The 22085-nt window shown below is 46.1% G+C and overlaps 1 protein-coding gene across 1 annotated transcript in view; it reads left to right on the forward strand.

The window, feature by feature from the left end:
- The window catches only part of LOC119169944 (adenylate cyclase type 3), a 1227834-nt gene that overhangs the window by 405259 nt on the left and 800490 nt on the right, over positions 1 to 22085 (forward strand). The window contains exon 4 of the mRNA XM_075886158.1: positions 18198 to 18484. Coding sequence (XP_075742273.1) covers positions 18198 to 18484 — 287 coding nt within the window. The remainder of the gene's footprint in view (positions 1 to 18197; positions 18485 to 22085) is intronic.

Consider the following 22085-nt stretch of genomic DNA (forward strand, 5'->3'; position numbering starts at 1 on the left):
CTCTTTATGAGGCACTCATAAAATCTTCCCCACCCCAAGGCGCACTCAGCTATCGTTTTTCACTGAATTTGTTGGGATTGAAGAAATATTTTCAGATCTGGTGTTTAATGGTTTCGAGTTTTTTGCCGATTTCCTTCGTTGGTATCCTCCATGTGTAGTCCTCTCGTTACCCCGCATGTGATTATCGCGCAGAAATGAGCTAACCTGGTGACCTAGGGAAAGGATACGACAAGGGAGTCATAGCACGATTTCAGGCGTGATACGCGTACTGTTTCACGCCCACGGCAGCGTTGGTCCGAAGGTGGATCAATGGACTCAACTTCACAGTTGACAGGAGATGTTTGCCGCACCACACGGTAGGGGTCATGGTATTTCGACGAAAGCTTCGGGGAAAAACCGGGAGGGGTAGACGGCACCCAGAGCCAAACCAGCATTCCTGGGTTATAGTGTACAGCAGACGCAGAGGAATCGTGGTCAGTTTTCTGGCGCCATTGGTCTTGTGCGGTAAATGAGCAAGCGAGTTGACGACACTCTTCGGCATAAGCAGCTGCTTCGGAAAAAGGCGTCACTTCGGAAACATCAGGCCTGTAAGGGAGAATGGTGTCCTTGGAGCATGATGGCTAACGTCCGTACAGGAGAAAGAAAAAAAAGCCAGTGGTTGTTTGTGGCGCAGAGTTGTACGCGTACGTGACAAAAGGGAGCACTTGGTCCCAATCAGTGTGGTCGTCAGAGGCGTACATGGCAAGCATATCTCCAAGGGTACGGTTAAAGCGTTCCGTCATGCCATTGGTTTGAGGATGGTATGCCGAAGATTTCCGATGGACAGTGTGACATGCCTTGAGCAGCTCGTCGACGGCGTTCGAGAGAAACACGCGTTCACAGTCACTCAGTAATTCACGAGGTGCACCGTGTAGCAAAATGAGATGGTGAAGAAGAAAGGACGCGACGTCTTTCGTAGTGGTAGCAGGCAGCGCAGATGTTTAAGCGTAGCGTGTCAAAATATCGACGGCGACGATAATCCACCGGTTGCCTCGAAGAGAGTTGGGTAGAGAACCATAAATATCAATTCCGACGCGGTCGAATGGTCTCGCTGGGCAGGTTAAGGGTTGCAAAGACCAGCAGTGCTGTGAGAAGGCGTCTTGCGTCGTTGACACGTGGTGAATGACCGAACGTACTGGCGAACGTGCCGATACTTGCCGCGCCAGTAGTATCTTAGACGAAGGCGAGAGTAAGTCTTAAATACTCCAGCGTGGCCACCCTGGGGGTCATCGTGAAAAGCAGCGCAGATGTCCGAACGCAAATGACGAGGGATGACAAGGAGCCACCTACGGCCGTCCGTCACATAATTGCGATGATACAACAAGCCTTCACGGACAGCAAACTGCCTTGCTTGACAAGAGAGGCAGCATGAAGTCGTTTCTGACGAACTGTGAGAGAGGACGTCGAGCAAAGAATTGATCCAAGGATCCTTGCGCTGTTCGGATGGCATGTCAGTGATGCTCAACGATAACGAATCGCAAATGACAGTTGATAAGCAGGCAAGGTCAGGAGGCAGTGGAGAACGGGATAGTGCATCGGCGTCTCAATGTCGGCGTCCTGAGCGATAAACAACACGGATATTGTATTCCTGAAGGCGTAAAGCCCAACGAGCGAGGCGGCCAGTAGGATCTTTCATGGACGCTAACCAGCATAAGACATGTTTATCTGTGACAACATCAAACTGGCGTTCGTAAAGGTAAGTGAGAAATTTTTCTATAGCCCAAATGATAGCCAAGCACTCCTTTTCCGTGACGGAATAGTTCGACTCTGCCTTCGTTAGGGTACGGCTGGCATAGGCGACAACGTACTCGTCGCAGCCATCCTTGCGTTGAGCGAGAATGGCTCCGAGGCCGACACCGCTTGCATCCGTGTGAATTTCAGTGGGTGCATTGGGATCGAAGTGACGGAGAACTGGCGGAGACGTGAGTAGCCGGCGCAGCGTCGTCAATGCCTCATCGCAGTGAGAATTCCAGCCAGAGAGGTCCGCGCCACGGGAGAGAAGCTGAGTCAAAGGGGCAATTAAAGAGGCAAAATTGCGAATGAAACGCCGAAAATAGGAACACAAGCCTACAAAACTACGAAGCTCCTTTAAGGTAGTAGGCTTGGGGTACTCGGCAACGGCACGCAGTTTGGCAGGGCCTGGCAATATTCCTTCTTTTGAAACGACGTGGCCGAAAATTGTGAGTTTGCGGGCGCTAAAACGACATTTCTTGAAGTTTAGTTGCAACCCGGCTGCCGTAAGGCACTAGAGAACTGTTCCAGACGGGAAAGATGAGTTTCAAAATTCGCTGAGAATACAGCTATGTCGTCTAAACAGCAAAGACAGATGTGCCATTTAAGTCCCCTGAGGACACGACACTGTCCATCATTCTTTAAAAAGTCGTAGGCACATTGCAAAGACCGAAGGGCATTACATTGAATTCATATAAGCCGTCAGGGGTCACAAACGCCGTTTTTGGACGGTCTGGTTCAGCCATTGGCACTTGCCAATACCCAGAGCGCAGATCCAGTGAATAGAAAAACTCCGCACCTTCAAGGCAATCCAAGGCGTCATCAATGCGTGGCAGGGGATAAACATCCTTGCATGTGATGTTGTTCAGTCGACAATAATCCACGCAAAACCTGATGGAGCCATTCTTTTTAGGGGCGAAGCTCCTTAGGGCGTGGGCTGTGCGTCCCCCGTAGCCTGTATGTAGCCACCTCTAGTTTAGTTCTTGCAGTGTTCACTAGATGGTGGTACCGTCTCCTGTATGTAGCCACCTCTCGTTTAGTTCTTGTAGTGTTGACTAGATGGTGGTACTTGTAGCTGATGATGAAAAGATGCAAGATGTTATAAACTAGAAAGCGGTACTTGTAGTTGATGAAAGACGCGAGATCTTATAAAAGAGGAATGATGTCACATATGGCGCGTGTCATTGGTTGAAGGCAATCGTTCGATTTAGTGCGGCGACGTACGCTAGGTGGAGCGTTGTAATAAAATCCGTTCGCTGTTGGCGCGCGCTCGGAGTCACCGGATGGATAAGGCTGCACAGCGGAGAGAGCGCAAGGCGGCAGCAGCGCGCGCTCGCAGACAGAATCCCGATGTGCGAGCGCGCGAGGCAAGGGACATCGCAAGCCATCCATCATCTAAGAACAAACAAAAGTTGATTTGTGTATATACACACACAGCGTTTCTCACGTCTTTACATGATGATCGACTGGGCGAATTACACGGAAGATTCACAGTTTACCGATGAATCCCTCCGGAGCTTCGCCCATTCATCATAATTCACCCCGTGAATATGCCGTAATGTTTTTCGTACGAGGACCACTGACGAAGCCCAAGGACTGTGTGAGTGCTGAATAACACCACGTTGCAGCATCTCGTCGACGTGTTGAGTGATGACGTCACGCTCAGCCTGCGAGACGCGGTAGGGTGGTTGACGAAGTGGAGTATGATGACCGGTGTCGATATGGTGAGCGACAACGGACGTGCGTCCCAAGGGAGGTTGCCCGTGGTCGAAGGAGGCGCGGAAACGGTCTGTTTCGTACTTATCAAGAACCGATGCCAGCCGTCTCCCAGCGAAGAATCGCCTTGGTTTATTGTGCGCTCGTTTTATACAGTGCAAGGCGGAGAGAAGGAAACAGATAGCGTGCGCAGTAGACTGCCTGCGCACGCGCGCTCGCTCAGGCGCGCCTAAACACGATACATCCTCCTTTCTCTGAAGGAAAAACAAAATAAACATCAAGAGAGAACGTAACTACGGAATTCGCACAAAATTGTCATCGTAGCCTAGTCGACGGGGTGCTCTCCTATTTCGGGTCGATCTTCTGGGCACTTGCGGCTCCTCCGAACGCGGGACCAGAGGTGGAGCTTGCTCTATCGGTGCATCGGCGTTCTCATCGGCCACGTCTTCGGCGGAGGGGTGGAAGGGCTCAGTAGTTGCGAGCAGGTGCTGTCGATTACGCCGAAAAACGTTGCCGTCTTCCGTGACGACGTGGTACGACTCGGTCGCGTCATGCTGACCACCTTGGCCTTTGTTGCCCAGTTCTTACAACGTATGCGGGTGAATTGCCCTTCAGCCAATGGCTTGAGTGGATGACCCGTTCGGCGTGCACAGCTGTGTTTCTGTACGGCCATGTGTGGGACCTCGTTAAGATCGGGCAGGGGCGTGCGTAGCCGCCGACCTTGAAGCAGCTCTCCTGGGGACCGGCCGTCGTCCAACGGGCTGGCCCTGTAATTCAAAAGTCCCAACCAGAAATCATTGTTTCCTTCCTTCGTCTTTTTTCAGAATTCTCTTCACTATTTGCACTCCTTTCTCTGCCAGACCGTTTGATCGCGGAAACAAGGGACTCGATGTGGTATGCTTGAAGTCAAGCTTTCTTAAGAATGCTGCAAATTCTCGTCTAGCAAACTGCGGCCCGTTGTCGGTGCACACTTCCGCCGGTATTCCGTATCGTGCAAATATCGCGCTTAGCTTTTCAATAACCATAGCAGCCAATGTGTCGTACGGAGGCTCTATCTCTGGAAAATTGGATAGCGAGTCATACGCACACAGGAATGCTTCGCCGGCATAGTGAAAAATGTCGACACCCACTCTAAACCACGCATGCTCCGGCACGGGTCTCATCATGAAAGGCTCACTTTCTTGTTTGTAAGAATATTTTCTGCAAGTTGCGCAATTCTTGACAACCTGTTCGACGTCTGCGCAAAGTCCTGGCCAGAAAACTAAACGGCGGGCTCGGTGTTTGCACTTGTTTATTCCCATATGCCCATCGTGAATCCTGTTCAACATCTCACGGCGCATGCTTTGCGGTATAACAGCTTTGCATCCTTTGAGCAATACGCCGTTGACCACCGAGAGTTCTCCGGCGAAGGGTTTGAGTTCTCCGTCCACAGGTTGCCTGTTTTGCAGGCACTCAAGGACAGTTCTCAAGTACCTATCGTTTTGAGTCTCCAGTCGTACTTGCGTGGCCTCGCTGATCAGTGCCTGCACAGTTGTAACGGCATGAATCTCGACGTCTTCGTCGTCCGCCTCCTCGTCTGGTGGTCCAACGGAAGCCCTCGACAGCAGGTCGGCCAAAACCAATTCTTTACCGGGGACGAACTGCAGGTGGAAGCGGTATTTCAGCAAACGCAAGAAAAAACGCTGCAATCTCGGTGGCATGTCGCCGATAGCTTTCTGTGCGATAGCAATCAGCGGGCGGTGATCCGTTTCAAGTGCAATGGTACGCCCGTACACAAAGTAATGGAATTTCTCGCACCCAAAAACAACAGCCATCGCCTCTTTTTCGATCTGAGAATACCTTTTCTGGGCCTCGGTCAACACGCGCGAGGCATAAGCGACTGGCTTCCACGCGTTATCATAACGCTGCATTAGCGCGGAACCTATGCCATTCTGCGACGCATCGGACGTTATCTTTGTGTCTCGCTCAGGATCGAAAATTGCAAGCACCGGCTTCTTGCTCAAACAGGCGCAGAGTTGTTCCCATTCCTTGGCGTTATTGGCATTCCAATCGAACGAGGCATCTTTTTTAACTAGCTGTCGAATTTGCAGAGTCTTCTCAGCTAGTGCTGGGACGAACTTGGAAAAATAGTTCACCACGCCTAGCATGCGTTGTACGCCATGCTTGTCAGTCGGTGGTGGCATATTCCGCATAACGTTTATGGATTCAGGGCTTGGCTGAATTCCTTTTGCGGATATGATATCGCCGAGGAAACAAACTTCGGACACTCCTATGTCACACTTTGCGGCATTGAGTGTTAGCCCCGCTTTTAGCGCCGCTTCCAAGACAGCCCGAAACCTTTCATCGTGCTCGTCCATCGTCGCGCCCCAAATAAGAATGTCATCGACGTACACGCGTACACCTGGTATGGACTCGAAAATCTGACCAACCGTTTTTTGAAAAACTTCCGACGCCGAGGCTATTCCGAAGGGAAGTCGCAGAAAGCGATAACGCCCAAATGGAGTGGCAAACGTGCATATTTTTGAAGTCTCTTTGCGCAGCAATATTTGATGAAACCCTGAAGTTGCATCCAAGCGAGAAAAAATGGTTGCGCCCGCAAGCTCAGCCTCAATATCTTCTCGGCGTGGCATTTCAAAATGTTCTCGCTTCAGGCATTCAATAACTTTTCTGGGGTCCATGCACACTCTTAATTTGCCATCCCTTTTCCTGGTAAATACAAAAGGACTCACCCAGTCCGTAGGCTCTTGTACCTTGGCCACGATGCCTGCCTTTTCCATGCGGTCAAGTTCCTGTTTGAGGGGCCCTTGTAGGGCCAGGGGCACCCGTCGAGCTGGCTAGATGACAGGAACGGCGTCGTCCCGCAGCACCATCCGGTATTGCCGTTTAAGACATCCCGTGCCGCTGAACACTTCTTGGAACTGCTTGACGACTTGCTCACTTGTAGTCGTAGAAACTGCGTTCACCGAGCGTGAGAACAAGCCGAGCAGCTCACTTGCTTGTAGTCTTAACAGCGCTTGACGTCCTTTCTTGACGACAAAGAAGTCGATGTCGGTTGCTTTAGTGGAGAGCGCCAGTTTACAGTGACAATACCCAGGTGTTTGACGATTCCTCCGTCATACGTACGTAGAAAAGAGTTGCTGGCCCTTAATCACGACCTGAGCTGCAATTTTTTATACACGCTGTACGGCAGCAGATTTGCTTGGGCGCCAGTGTCGACCTTTAAGTGTAGTACGTGATGACCGACATGGGCTTGAACGATCCAGTCTTTTTGCTGCAAAATGGCATCTACAGATACTTCCAGAATCTGGAAATCTTCGTCGCTGTTCTCAACTTCAGCGACCTGCTTGGTGGTTTTGCAACGGACGGCAAAGTGATTTTTTCCCCCGCATTTTCTGCACATGCGTCCAAATGCTGGGCATTTCCGAGGACCATGCACTCGCCCACACCTCTGGCACTTAAACTCAGCGGGTTGTTCAGCGCCTCTAGGCCTCGCCTTAACTGGGTCGACTTGTCGCTCTCGGGTCCACATGTCGTTTCGGGCGGCGGAGACTTCAGCAGCTTTGCATAGCTGTTCTGCTGTCGCAAGAGTCAGCTTGTTGTCACGAAGAAGCTTTTCGCGTACTTTGTCACATTTTGTTTCGAACACAAGCTGATCCCTAATCATTGATTCCGTCATTGTGCCAAAGTTGCAGGACTGCGCCAGCTTTCTCAGGTCTCTCAGAAAGTGTTCCGTAGGCTCGCCTTCGTCTTGAACGCGTTGACAAAACACGTAGCGCTCATGCACTTCATTTAGCTGCTCGGCAAAATACTCATCGAACTTCTTGATTACTGTGGCGTAAACATTCCGGTCCGCACCTTGGTCGTAAGAGAAGTTGTTGTACACTTCGAGAGCGTCGTCGCCGGCTATGCTGAGCAGCAGTGCAAGCTTGGTGGGACCCGGCGTTGGCGCTTCCTTGGATGCCGCTGGCGCTGAAGCAGTCAAAAACAGCTCAAACGTCTGCTTGAACAGGCGCCAATTCTCGCGAATATCGCCATTCAGCCGCAGATGTACGAGCGGTTTCAGCAAAACTTCCATACCGCTTCCGTCCAGTTCCGCCGTGGTCGTGGTAGCGTCTTTCAATGCCGAGACTCGCCCGTGGCCACTTCTGACACCATGTTTCGTACTTATCAAGAACCGATGCCAGCCGTCTCCCAGCGAAGAATCGCCTTGGTTTATTGTGCGCTCGTTTTATACAGTGCAAGGCGGAGAGAAGGAAACAGATAGCGTGCGCAGTAGACTGCCTGCGCACGCGCGCTCGCTCAGGCGCGCCTAAACACGATACATGGTCAAGTAGTTGAATGAGCTGATTGCACTGGTCTTGCGTAAGGTCGGTGTCTACACTGCGCAACAGAACGTCTTCGTCAGGTAGTGAGGGCGCGGTGGCAGCTGTGACAGCATCCACAGACGTCGGTGTCGTGTCAGAACGGGCATCGAAAGGAAAGATGTCATCATAAGTGTCAAGACTCCCAATACATTCGCCATGCAATAAATAAGGTAGCGGGAGAAGGGAACAGATTGTACACGTACACGGCACTGGAGCCATCGGCAAGTGTTATGACGGCAAACGGGACGACAAGGTTCCGGCGACGAGCGCATTCTTGTGACGGCACAAAAAGGGCTGTTGAATCAGAAATGGAGTTGCCAAAAGAGATACCGCGGTGACCAAAAAAGCAGAAATGACGACGTCAGCGGCGACGATCACCCTTTTGGTTGAGCGAGGGAGATCTATGAATGTCGTGCTGAATGAAAACAAAACTAGTTGAGCACGAGCGCAGGCGACAACCGCATGATTTGCGGAAAGAAAGTTCCATCCCAGGATGATTTCATGAGACGCATGCGGAAGGACGACAAATTCAACGATGTAAAGCACTCCTTGAATCACAACACGAGCAGTGCATGTGGCAGAAAGTTGGACGTGTTGCGAACTCGCTGTGCGTAAAGAAATTCCAACCAGTGGAGTTGTCACTTTGTTCAGTTTGCGGCATAACACTTCACTGGTTATACAAATAGCGGCACCTGTGTCGACAAGAGCAGTTGTGGCTAAACCGTTTACAAACACGGCAATCTCGTTAGGGGGCGAAAGATGAGGCCTTGGAAATTTCGTCGGTGGCACAGCTCTTGCCTCAGGAACTGCGACTGTTAGTTTTCCTCCTGGGCGTGGTTGGAACGCCGAAGCATGGGGAAAGGAGACCGAAGACGGGGTGAAGGAGATCGACGTTGGCTAAGTCTGGTCGACGTGAGCGGGGGTCATGTGAATCAGGTGTCACATGCGATTCTGATTGCCGAGGTATGTTACCGGAATGCTGAACATCGTTAAAATAGAATCCACGGCGACGACAGTACTGCGCGACATGTCTTGGAATACCACAGTTGTAGCAGACGGGCCGGTTATCCGGAGTATGCCAAGAGTTTACAGGTGCTCGAGTTGGTGGAAAGGGCCGATTTACCGGATAAACCGAAACTGGTGACCTGTAGTAGTTGGTGGCTGGACTGTATGAAGGAAGCGGCGGTTGGGCAGGAGGTCGGCGGACGGCTTCTGCATAAGTCAGCGGTGCAGCCACTGATATTGGGGACGCGGGCGAAGGGAGAGCCGCGGCAACTTGCGTCTGAATAGCACGGCGAGGTGAGTGGTCCAGTGTTATGCGGCTCTCGTTGATGGTGGCAACAAGAGAGAGCTGTCGAGCAACTTTCTCCTGAATGTATTGTTGAATTTGAGGCATTAACACGCTGTAGTGGGGGCCGCTGCTTTTGCACTCCAAAGCCGAAATATCAGCTGTTTGCGTATTAGCGCAACGTGTAGAAATTCGTTGCTTGCGCAGCTCATCGAAACTTTGACATAGCTGAATCACGGCCGTGACGGTCTGTGGGTCTTTGGCCACAAGCATATGAAAAACGTCGTCATCAATACCTTTCAATATATTCTTTATTCTGTCAGCCTCCGTCATCCTCGCATCAACTCGCCTACAGAGGCTGATCACATCCTCAATGTAGCTCGTGAAGCTCTCACCATTTCGCTGAAATCGTCCCCGCAGTCCCAGTTAAGCACGAAGCTTACGCATGGCTGGACGACCGAAAAACGAGGTGACGGCCTCTTTGAAAACCGACCAGGTGGGGATGTCGGCTTGGTGGTTGGTGAACCATAGGTTGGCCAAACCCCTCAAGTAGAAGATGACGTGAGTCAGCTTCGCAGGGTCATCCCACTTGTTAATCGCGCTGGCATGCTCGTACTCTGCCTGCCAGTCCTCGACATCTTGATCTTCAGTGCCGTTGTATACTGGTGGGTCACGCAGACGAAGTACACCAGAACACATGACAGGTGGCAGCGTGGCAGAGCCTTGTGGGGGATCGACGCGGTCGGTCATTGCGGACTGAGTTGGTAGCTTACGGCTGCGGAGCTCCAGGACGTTACCCTGCACGTTTCCACCAAATGCAACGAGCAAGGTTCCGTAAAAACACAGGTTATTATTCGAGAAACGTTAGTCGCAACAAGCTGGTACAGGCAGGAACCCGGCAAGCACGAGCCACACACGGACGTCAACGTCTTCTTTCACGCTGGCACAGAGCTGGCGCCAGTATGCTTCGGTGCAATCAGTACATATTGCCCCGCCGCGGTGGTATAGTGGCTAAGGTACTCGGCTGCTGACCCGCAAGTCACGGGTTCAAATCCCGGCTGCGGCGACTGCATGTCCGATGGAGGCGGAATGGTTGCAGGCCCGTGTGCTCAGATTTGGGTGCACGTTAAAGAACCCCAGGTGGTCGAAATTTCCGGAGCCCTCCACTACGGCGTTTCTCATAATCATATGGTGGTTTTGGGACGTTAAACCCTACATATCAATCATTGAATCAATCAATCAATCAGTACATATTGTTTCGCAAACCGGTACTTGTCCTTTGAGTAAAGAGGTCCTGTGAAGCCAACTCCCATAATTTGAATGGCTCTGCTTCGGTTACTCTGTCTGCCGGGAGTGGAGGCCGGTTTGGAGTTATTCCTCTTGCAGAGGACACATTTTTTCAGAACTCTTTTCACTGCTTGTCTACACTGCAATATCCAGAACTTAGTTTGAAGGTGCGCCAGCGTCGCTAGAACTCCTTGGTGTAATATCATTTTATGCACGTGACATATTAGCAGTTGCGTGAACTGGCCGTCCTTTGGAGTTACTGTGACGTGCTTGCTGAATGTTTGGCTGCACTGCAATCGTCCCTTCTGTCTGGTGATTCCATCGTCATCAAGGTAGACTTCATATTTATTAACTTCAAATGATTGAGTGCTTCAATGAGTATCACCCTTTGTTTGTTTCAGTGATAGTTGGGTCTGTCTTATCCAATATTTTTCTGCATTTGTTAGTTCTTTCCCTGTCAACGGCCCTTTGTGATTTTCCCTTCTTGTGTTGTTTTTATATCTGAACACTCAGGCTGTCACTCTTATAAGCCATCCGTATCATGAATAAATTTCGATTTCCAAGATTGCTTCTGTTTCGGCTCTTCGCATGCATTGGTGACTTTGTGTTTTATGCTGGTCTTTCACGTTTGTATTCGTGCCAGTCATGCTTGCAGTGTTGTTTTCCAGTAATGTTATCTATTCCGAACTGTTGAACCATAACTTTGTGTTTATCAACACATTTGCGCGTATTCCTCGTGTATGTAGGTCAGCAGGGCTGTTGTCACTTTGAACGAATGACCAGCTTGCTTGAAGTCTTTTTTTTTACTGATGTCTGCGATTCTGTTGGTAACGAACGAATTCCCTTTGCTTGTTTCCTTGATCCAGTTAAACGCAATCATCTAGTCCGCCCAGAAGTGTATTTCCTGCAATATTTTGGTCAAGTGAGCTTTGATGTAGTCGCATGATCCTAATGCTACCACCACGCTCATTCGTTCAGATCGCGCCAATGTCAGATCTTTGATTGGAGCTACGCGGCTTTTCGTCGCTGCCTGCCTTGATTCTTTGCTTCCATCGTGGTATGCTGCTCTAAAGTATGCTGCCGCTCCGTATGCTGATGGGCTCGCGTCGGCAAAAACATGCAGTTTCTATGATTGTAATGGTTGGTTCTTGCTAGCTTAGCATCTGACGATTTCAAGAACTCCAAATACCTCCGCTTCAGACATGAGGTTCCTCAATTTGTGGCATTCTTCTTTAGGGAGCTGGTCGTCTTACGCAGCATTCGTTTTCCAAAGTCTCTGCAGTCTTACTTTTGAGCGTACTATGAACGGCGACAACAAACCGAGCGGGTCAAATATCTTCGCTGTAGCTTGTAACACGGACTTTTGTCAAGTATGTTGAATCTGTTAATAATTCCCACTTTTCAACAGGGAAGAAAATCATGTCCTTTGAGTGTTCTCATATCAAGTCAAAAAGCATTATAAATCCCCTAGATCAAATTTTCATGTGAGAATCATACCTTTCCTTTTCATCTATTATATTGTTTAATCCCTCTTCATTAAATGTCCATTTGCTCAAATTTATCGCTGCCTCTCTGAATACTTATTGTGCCTCTTTGTACAATTTGACTGCGTCATTAAACGTGGCTGCTCCCAAAATGACGTCATTCACGTAGATCACTTTCTGTAGTGTCCTTGTCGTATCAGGAAACCGGTCTTTCACTTGTTTCAAATGGTGCTTAATTGTAACTGCCAGGATAAAGGTGTTTGGTGTTGTTCCGAACGTTACTCTTGTTATGCGCCATGTTTGCACTTCATTCATTAACCTTCCTTCAGCGTCATGCTTCCTCTTCGTGTATAGATATTTGTAAACAGGCCTTTTCAACATCTCCTAGTAATGCCACCTTTTCTTTTCGGAAATTGATGAGCAGCGATAACATGTCCTCATTAAAATGAGGTCCTGCCTCTAGGTTATCGTTTAAAGACATGCCCTTTCGAGATGAGGCGTCGAACACTACTCGAACCTTTGTTGTGACTCGGTCCTCTTGAATGATCGCATGATGTGGCATGTAGTAGCAAAGTGCATTTGGCAGTTCTGATGGCTCTTGAACCACTTTGCAATTCCTAATGCCAAATAATCTGATATAACTTTGTCGTAGCGATGCAGCACGGCTTCAGTCTTCTGCAGCCTTTTTGCCAGTTGCTGTAGTCTTTTTATCGCATTTTCCTTGTTTCTTTCCAAGTTTATGTACTGTTTACATGGAAAGCTGACTTGATAGCGACCATTGTGTTGTACAATCTTGTGCTTGAATTCTTTGACCATATCATTTCCTGTGTTATCCAAACCATTTCTTGTGATCCCCACTCACTCCAGGCTCCAAAACTTCCGTAGCTCTTGCTTGAGTACTGTCGCCGCAGCTTCAACCTTCAGAATTATAACTGCTTGATTATGTGGTCGTCTTGTCTTGTTTTGCTCTGACGGCCCTTGCAGTACCCATCCCAGTATAGTTTCGACAGCCATCAGTCTGTCCTCGATTCTTCGAGTTCTACCAGCAAAAAACTCTCAATAATACTCTGAGACGATCAGTAGTCCTACAGAATCTGTTGCAGTCGCCTCGGTCTTGTCATCCGCCCCTTGCATATTTAGTTGTTTCATTTTCTTGCTGAGTTTCTGACTTGGAGAGGGTATACAACTGCGCGAGGTAACGTCAACTTGTAACGCTTAAATCACTGCTGTCATTCTTGTTTCTCGTGGTCCTATAGTCACTTGCATCACGTTCATTAGCTTGACCTTTTCGTATCCTCCAAATCGACCAATCGTCAGCATTTCCTAACACAACACTTTCGAACCTATTTCTTTCGCTATCCAGCTGTAATAAATGAACGTTGACTGCCGCTTTCTAATAGCAAACGGCAATGTCGTCCAAATGTTTTTCTTTCTACGCGTGTTACAGCCTTCTGCAAAAGCACTAACGTATGCTTGATATTTTCGGTTGCGTGAAGTGTAGACGTCGTCGCTTCGATTTGCGCTTATGAGACCAGCTCTTCCCTTGTTTTCTGCATCTAAGCTCTACTCACTGATGTGGCATGTCGTTCCTTGCATTGCTTGGATTTATCTTGGGCTTTGCAAATGCGTGCAGTGTTGGTTGGTTGTGTTCATCTGAAGCATGCTCTATTTTTGGTAAGCATAGCTTTCTTTTCATCTATTGAAATGCTTCGGCGACAGTCTTCGGTTGCGTGGGTTTTCTGCTTGCAGAATAAGCACATTTTGTCCTGCTGAGCCATAGAAGCTTAAAGTTGTGCGATCTGTCGGGCGTTATCTTTTGGTTTCGCAGTTATCTACTCTTGTTCACGTTGCGTTTGTTCACGAAAAGATGCTTGCTCTCTCAAAAATAGCAAAAGTCTGTTCAGCTTTTTCTCGCACGCTTTTCCTGTTGGGTTGTTTTGCTCGCCGTGTTCTGAGTCTGAGCTGTTTCTCATAGCCTGTCTTCACTTGAACAGCACCGATAATTTTGGTAGAATTAGTCTTTTTAATACTAGTAACAACATTGGCGCATAGCTCTCAGTTTCCAATTTTAGTGACTTGAGTGCCAAAATTACAACTTGCACTATCTGTACTAGCATATTTGAGTCGTCGTTATCTTACGCAGACCTTACTTTCTCTAAACGCTCCCTGAACTCTGTAAAAAAGCTGGACTGGATAGTCCTGAACTTAGGACGAGGATTGAGCGTCTGAAATTCCTCCTCCAGTTAATTCATAATCATTTTAAACTAAACTATTCAGATTACTTCCAGGTCAACACACAAGAACACTCCAGACATCGCCATAATATATATATACCACCCCTAGTCTCACGTACCGATTGCTTTAAGTTCAGTTACTTTCCACGTGCTATTGAAGATTGGAATATGCTGCCAGAGTCTATAATTGGTTGTTCCTCGCTTACATCATTTGAACAGAATCTAAAACGTTTATTTTCCGAATAACAGTGACATATGTTTTTTTTTTGCGTTTGTGTGTACTTTTTGTTGGTTGCATGATTCTGCAGTAGTTGTCTTTCAAATCTTCAGCGCGGTGCAAAAGTGCCGCCTCAAATGCGTCATGTGCTGTTCTGCGCGTATGTATTGCATCGCATGTGTGTTCCATTTATGTATGTTATGTATAACTTCGAGTTGCTGGTCACAATAATACCGAGAAATTATCTCGAGACCTGTACGGTACTTCTTTTTTGCAAATAATTGTTTGTACTTCCACCCTGTAACGGCCCACTTCTGGGCTAACAATATAAATAAATGAAATGAAATGAAACTTAAGAGCTGATTCATGTGTATCTCAATTGAATGTTCGTGCTTTCTGAACGTTTTTCGCAGTATTTTGATTGCGTTGTCATTATTTCTCTCTGCTGAGTACAGAAGTTCTTCAATAGCAGCCGCCGCTTTTCTGGTTAGCGATGCTAACAATTAATTGAACTTCTGTCCCTTGCTGATGTTCGGTCTCAGGTGAACTGCCGACTTGCACTGAGCCCAAAAGCGGTTCCACTTCAAAGCTTTTCCCCCAAACTTTATCATTTCAAGCTTTGGTAGCTTGAATATTTCTGTTTCCTCTTGTGTTGTTCTTGATGGCGTCGCCTGCCTTGTCCTATCGTTTGAATCCGATTGATCAGGCTGTTGAAATCTGAATTCTATTGCAGACAAGGTGGCCGTTATATTAATTTGTACTCTATGACCCTTTCGAATTCCGCTTCGGCATTGTCTTCTGCCAGATACTTTTCCACTTGCTCGTTCGCACACTTGATACAAGTAGAATGGAATAGAATCAATGTTTATTTTATGAGTAATACAGATCATGTGAAGTGAGAGAAAAAACTGCTTTTAGGCAGCTTGACGAAGCTCTCATCCCGTGTATCTTGAACTTCGGTCAGCATTTGGCCACAGTCACTATTATTACATCGATAGAATATATACAAGTCAAAAAGTAACATGTTTGTACACTATTATCATTGATAAAAACTAGTACAAAAAGAAAACAATACAGTGAATAAATAATACATGATGCTGCATACATCCTATCACAGTAACAAGTTATGAAACTTTTCTGTTTATTTCTGAATAAAATAAAGAAAGCAAAGTTACAACGACTGAGAAGAAGAGATAATAAAGCGTATATTTATGTTAGATGTAATATTGCTTACGTTGGTCGAATGTGAAGTACCTATATGGATGTTCTGTGCATAAAATTTATTTACCATTCTAGGAACGAGACAACCCAGCCTATTTTCTCCATAGTTCGTTCTGCTGAGAGGCGCATTCAGGATGCCTAGTGTTAAAGCTACGCGCGTTTACTTTTAATTTAGCCAGGGTGCGTAGACTATGTGTGTTTTTCTTAATTTCATTCCGCCGTGTCAAACATTTGAAAATTGTAGAGGTTGTGTAAACTAATTAAACCCTACTTCTTAACTTGCGGTTCAGCAGAATGATCAGGAGCAGTATTAGTAATTACCTTTATTATTTTGTTTTGAATTCTTTTAAGTTTCAAAATGTTTGTAGAAATGGTTGTTCGCCAAACAAGAAAACAGTATTCGATGTAAGAAATAAACAGAAAGAACTGCAGTAGGGTTGACAGGCGGGCTAGTTGGTACAAATTCATAATGGAATAATTGGAAGCGCAAACCAACGGGACACAAGAGAAGAGGACTACTCTTCTTGGAGTACTCTTCTTCGCATTCTAAAGTAGTAAAATCGGGTATTGAAATTAACCTTCTCAATTCAGCTGTAACAAAATCATGTTTCCACAAAATGGCGCGTGTTTTTTTCTAATCAAATAACTAGGTTGCGAGAGGCAGGCTTTCCGTCCAATGTCCCCAGTTTTGCCGCTCAGAAGGTACTGCGTATGAAGAAAGGGAAGGCATGCCCCTTAAAGGAGGCAGATAAACGACGTAAGTTTGCGGTAGTCCCATATGTGCACGAATTTTTGCATAATATAAAAAAAATGTGCAAAAAAAATTCAATCTCGACGTTGTGTTTTCCGCACGTGGAAAACTGCAGCAAATGTGTTCTAGAATTGAATTACAAAGCAGAATGAAAGCACGTCTTGTGAAGAAAGGTTGTGGTGTCAAGCATGTCAATTCCTTCACCAAATGTCGATCTAATGTTGTTTATTGTATCCCTCTGTCTTGCGGCAGGTTATACATTGGGAAGACTGGGCGCTGCTTGTATATGCGCCTGCGAGAACACTACAACGCGCTGAAATCAGCCCCGGGTTTACATTTATCCGCCCATTGCAAAAAGTTTGGCTGCGTACCTGATTTTTCGCGCACATCTATCTTGTACAGCCATCATGACACGAAAACTAGAGAGATTGCGGAAGCGTTTTTTTATTAAAAAGAATATTGATAGTTGTGTTAGTTCACCGTCTACATCACTGTTAAATTGTGAAATATCGTTTCTGGACGACACCTGATCAAGGTGAAACTTTCTCCCTAATTGTTTCCCTTTCTCATCTTTCTGGTATATAACTTCTCTGAATAAACTGAGTTTCAGTCTGCGCTTCTTTGTCTCTTCTCTTGTGTCCCATTGGTTTGCGCTTCCAATTATTCCATCATGAAACACAAACAAATAAGACTGTCGCTTATTCTTTAAATTTGCGCCGGCGTTGTAAGCAGCTGCTCCCTGTTTGCTCCATCATTAATTGCTGCTTGGCTGTGCTAATCAGTTGCGTGATCTGGGAGCGAAGCGCTTTCGTTTTCTTCGTTATCACTTTCTTTCTCAAATTTAGAGGGTAAACAATCACTCCTTACTTGTCATTCGTTAGTTCCGTGCCCACCGTGAATTTTCGAAGCTCTAGAATGATCGCTGAAACTTCTGCTACAAAGATGGACACGGAATAAAGAAGTAGCAGTAAACAACTTTATTTCGAAATCTAGAAGGCGAAGGGAAAAAAACCAATCTAGAACAGGAGAAAAAATGCCAATTCTGGACCTTTCCTCACTTTGAGCAGCATCAGTTACAATGACTGTCTTTATTGGCGTTCACATTCTGCTTCATTTTCCTATTATTTCCCCTATTTCTTCTGAGCCTCACACGCTCCCAGCTCCACCACATCTACATTACACTAGCAATGATCAGAAGTGGGTTAAAATAAACAAACAATGTTTGAAGTAATACTATTGAAAGTGACGGAAAGTAGTCGGAATATGTAACCTAACATTTCTAAAAACCCTTTGGAAACAAGTGGTTGTCACCCGCACCGCACAAGAAACGGCGCCGCCGTATCACGAAGCACGACTTTTTATCCAACCATCGCTTCTCTGGCGCCTTCGTTCTTACATCTGGAGGAGGAAGTAATCTCACAAAACTCACTATAGACGTAACTAGCAGGAAGTCATGAAGCGCCGCAACAGAGTTTACGAATCTTCCAAACGATAATCTACTCATGCCAAGGAAACCCTACATGCTTACCTCAAACAATTGCATCATTGACGGTGAAGCAAAAGAAGCTGTGTAATCATTTAGGATCATTGGGTACCTATGATACACAGATTCTTAGATTTTATAGCAGTGGCGCTTAAGCGCAGGTTATAGAACTACACCATACGCTACACAAGAACGATTTTATTTACGTGCCCTTGAACGTTCAGTACGACCTGTAAGCTTGAACCTTTAGAATTTGAGATTCAGGTGAGATTTAAGGGTGAAACTTAGTTGGCGCTCAGTTGACTCATTAGACGGGCTACACGTCTATGGTGGGAAGTGAAGTTTTATAGTATGCGTGAATGTTCTTGCTTTTCTTTCGCAGAAATTCCACCAACTGCGCATCAAGATTCTTGGGGACTGCTATTACTGCGTGAGTGGCGCGCCAGAAGAGCGGCCTGATCACGCTGTGCTGTGCGTCCACATGGGTCTGAGCATGGTGGAGGCCATCCGCTCCGTTCGTGACCAGACCCGCAGCGGCGTCGACATGCGTGTCGGCATACACACCGGAGCAGTGCTCGCCGGGGTACTTGGACAGAGGCAGTGGCAGTACGACGTCTATAGCAAGGACGTCGTGCTCGCCAACAAGATGGAGAGCGGCGGAATGCCAGGGCAAGCCCACCTTCTTGTGTCATCATCACACCGTACTAGTAGCTCCGTAGGTTTGCGCTATTAAAAATACACACGCAGTAGAAAAGCAGGCACATACTCAACTAAATTCCTTCCGCGTCTGCAGCTGTTCATATATCATCGTGTAGTATGTGGACGAATAGTAATCACTGCTACGAGATGTCACCGCCAAGATCACATATTTGTCGGCGAAGACCCGTGAAATGGAAATAGCACAGTTATCGCCCAAATATGCAATTATCTCAGCCAAAGAATTTTCGCCAATCAGCTGGGTGCTGTCACGAAGCGCAATCGGGCAGATATTAATTGTAGGTGGACTGTCAATACCCCATCAGTCAATCACCAGGAAATCGCTGGTGCCATTTTGACGCATTTTCACGAGACCTGCTATTGAGCCACTGCTCGGTTTGCCCTGCCCAGTTTACATAAGTTGTGGTGCAAACAGTTCTCGTGCATCTGCCATATAGCAGCTTTCAATTCATAACCTTTCATATTTTCCACTTCCTATTATGATTTGCATTATTTTTGTGTTGACCATTGTCAATGTATGAAAACTATGATTCATTGTAACTATGACATTGTCTTTTGCCACGATTGTTAAAAAATATTGATAAACAGTGTTAAATTTAAAATGTTAATTATAAGAAAGAAATGCATATTTTTGAATCATACACATGTCTTCCCATGAACAATTACACAATTGTAATAAATTTTACACACGCCAACAAAACCTCTAATGCGTGCAAACACACAAATACATTCAGAACGAAGTGCTACACACTGTTGGAGCGAAGACTGAGGTCGCAGCGGAGCTTGTGACATCTTTCCTCTCGCTATTTCTGCTTGTCTGCATTTCTTTCTCTTTCGCGGTCTTTCTTTTTTTTTCTTGCTTTGTGATTCTCGTTTAATTTTTATATTTCTTTCTCCCGCTCCCTGTATCTTCTTTCACTGACTATTTTTTCTCCATACTTTTCCTGCTTCCTTTAGTCGTCTCTTTTCCTGTTTTTTTATGCCCTCTTGACTCTCTCCACAAAGTTTCTTCTCCTCACCCTCACATCTGTCCTCCTCCGCTCACTTCTCTTCCTCACTCTTTTCCATTAATGATGTGCTAGCTATGGCCTTCGGATGGTGCATGTGTAACTACCATTTTCATTCCAGTGTCACCTGCACTAAAGGTCCCTTAGGGTGGGAACTTCTTGACCAAAGAAAAAATCCTTGCGGGCAAAGTTTTTTGCTTCAAATTTTGTGATGAAATCTGCATTACCATGAGCCCACATTACGTGTCAAATAGGTTAAAAAATCCGTGAAAGAAGCTGTCGTATTGGTGTCTTTGTTGATTCTTTCTTTCCTCTTACAATTTGTGAATGAAATAAGTTTGATGCGTGTGTTGATAACTTTTTGGCGATTATTTTTGTTCATCACTGCAAGATGTGTGCTTTTGTGAATACGCAGGCGCTGCGGTGCATGTGTATACCATCTTCAACTGCACAACAGTGTGCCATTTCCTACTGGAAAACTTTTTTAAATGCCACGCATTTCTTAGTGAACTTCGCCAACTTTGAGCGTATCTATCTATCTATCTATCTATCTATCTATCTATCTATCTATCTATCTATCTATCTATCTATCTATCTATCTATCTATCTATCTATCTATCTATCGCCACGTTGCTTTTATTATTGTTTGTTATCACCCAATACACTACGTGATTCTCAGCGCAAACCGCGCCTGCAGTCTTCGAGAAGCTTCCGAACTTTAGTAAGCCATTTTTATAAGATCACGCTGATTTTTATTTATTTATTCATTTATTTATTTATTTTATAATACCTTACAAGCTCAATGAGAGCATTGGGTAATGGGGGTACAAACTTCAAAGAGTAATAGGGCGGTCATCAATAACAAGGAATACACAGAAAATAACACAACATCGTGACAAAGCATGTCTAGTCACTGACACTCAAACAAATGTAATACGCGAATGTTTACCGATATGCAGAAAGCTTGAATAACAATAAATTCAAGGTACATGAATTCAAGGTACATGGCCGAGGTGCACAACATACACACGCATTCTCTAACACACATACAGCTAGCCGTACGAAGGCGTTTACCAATATAAATTGCAAGACAACGGTGGGCACAGCAATAACTAAAGAGAACCAAAGAGAAGTGTGAAACTAGGTGAGTGGCACAGCTGCAGCTACAAACATCAGTGAAGTTAGAGCAATTAGTGCGATGAAAATTGATTACACACATGTTCGCGAAAAGAATCTGGATCGGTGATGGAGGCGATGCAGTCGGGAAGGTCGTTCTATAATGATATGGCCTTCGGAAGCGCTGATAAGTTGAATGCCTTCGTTTTGCCGTAAATGCGAGTGAAACTAAGGTGATTGTGCAGGCGTCTGGACATGCGCAATGGTGCTGTAAGGGGTAGCGTAGAACGTCTTGTGCTGTGAATATATTCATGCAGCAAACATAACAGTGCAACAGAGCGACGAACGTGCAAAGGCGAAATAGAATGTTCTTGTTTTAATGTTCTTACGCTGCAATGAGTGCTATAATTGCGAGATATAAACCGGACTGCTCCGGTTTGTATGGACTCTAGCAATGTGGTTAGGTAATCTTGGAAAGGGGACCAGACTGAAGATGCAAATTCCAGCTGGGGGCGTACATAAGTGAAATAGGCCAGTTTACGGATGCTTGTTGGAGACTTTGGCAGATTACGACGGAGATAACCTAATGTTTTTGAGGCTTTCGCGCAAATAACACTAATGTGTGCCGACCATGAAAGATTGGGTGTTAGGTTGACACCTAAGTATTTTTAAGAAGAGCACTGCACTATGGTATCATTTTTAATAGAGTAGGAGTAATTGGAGTTTTTGTGTTTACGACTGAAGGCCATAGCACGGCACTTTAAGAGTTAAGAGACATCTGCCCCACGTCACACCAGCCACTAATTAGGTTAAGGTCTGTTTGAAGGGTAAGGTGGTCGCCGTCATTGTTAATAGCTCGATATATTATGCAATCGTCAGCGAATGGTCTTATATTGGAAGATATATTATTTGGCAAATCATTTATGTAGATGAGAAATAATAGAGGTCCGAGAACACTACCCTGTGGAACACCCTAGGTGACATCAGAGGGGGTATAGGCGTAGTTATTAACCGTAGTGAATTGTTTTCGAAAGGAAAAAAAATTGCGGATCCACGAAAGGGTTAAGAAATCGAGTCTAAGTGCAGATAACTTAGATATTAGGCGGCAATGGGCAACGCGGTCAAAGGCCTTTGAAAAATCGATGAATACGCAATCAGTTTGTTTATTTTCATTCATATTGAAATGAACATTGGTTGTTAATTCAAACAATTGGGTGTCACACGAGAAGCCTTTCCGAAAACCATGCTGGTGAGGAAAAAAGAAAATATTTGATTCGAGGTGGCGGCGAACATGGGAAGCGATAATTTGCTCCAGCAATTTGCAGCAGATTGACGTAAGCGAGATGGGTCTATAATTATCAGGTGAGTGTTTACCTCCACTTTTATAAACGGGAACCACTTTACCCATGTGCCAATCATCTGGAAGTTGA

The sequence above is a fragment of the Rhipicephalus microplus genome, chromosome 2, assembly GCF_043290135.1.
Source record: "Rhipicephalus microplus isolate Deutch F79 chromosome 2, USDA_Rmic, whole genome shotgun sequence".
In the NCBI taxonomy this organism is placed as follows: domain Eukaryota; kingdom Metazoa; phylum Arthropoda; class Arachnida; order Ixodida; family Ixodidae; genus Rhipicephalus; species Rhipicephalus microplus.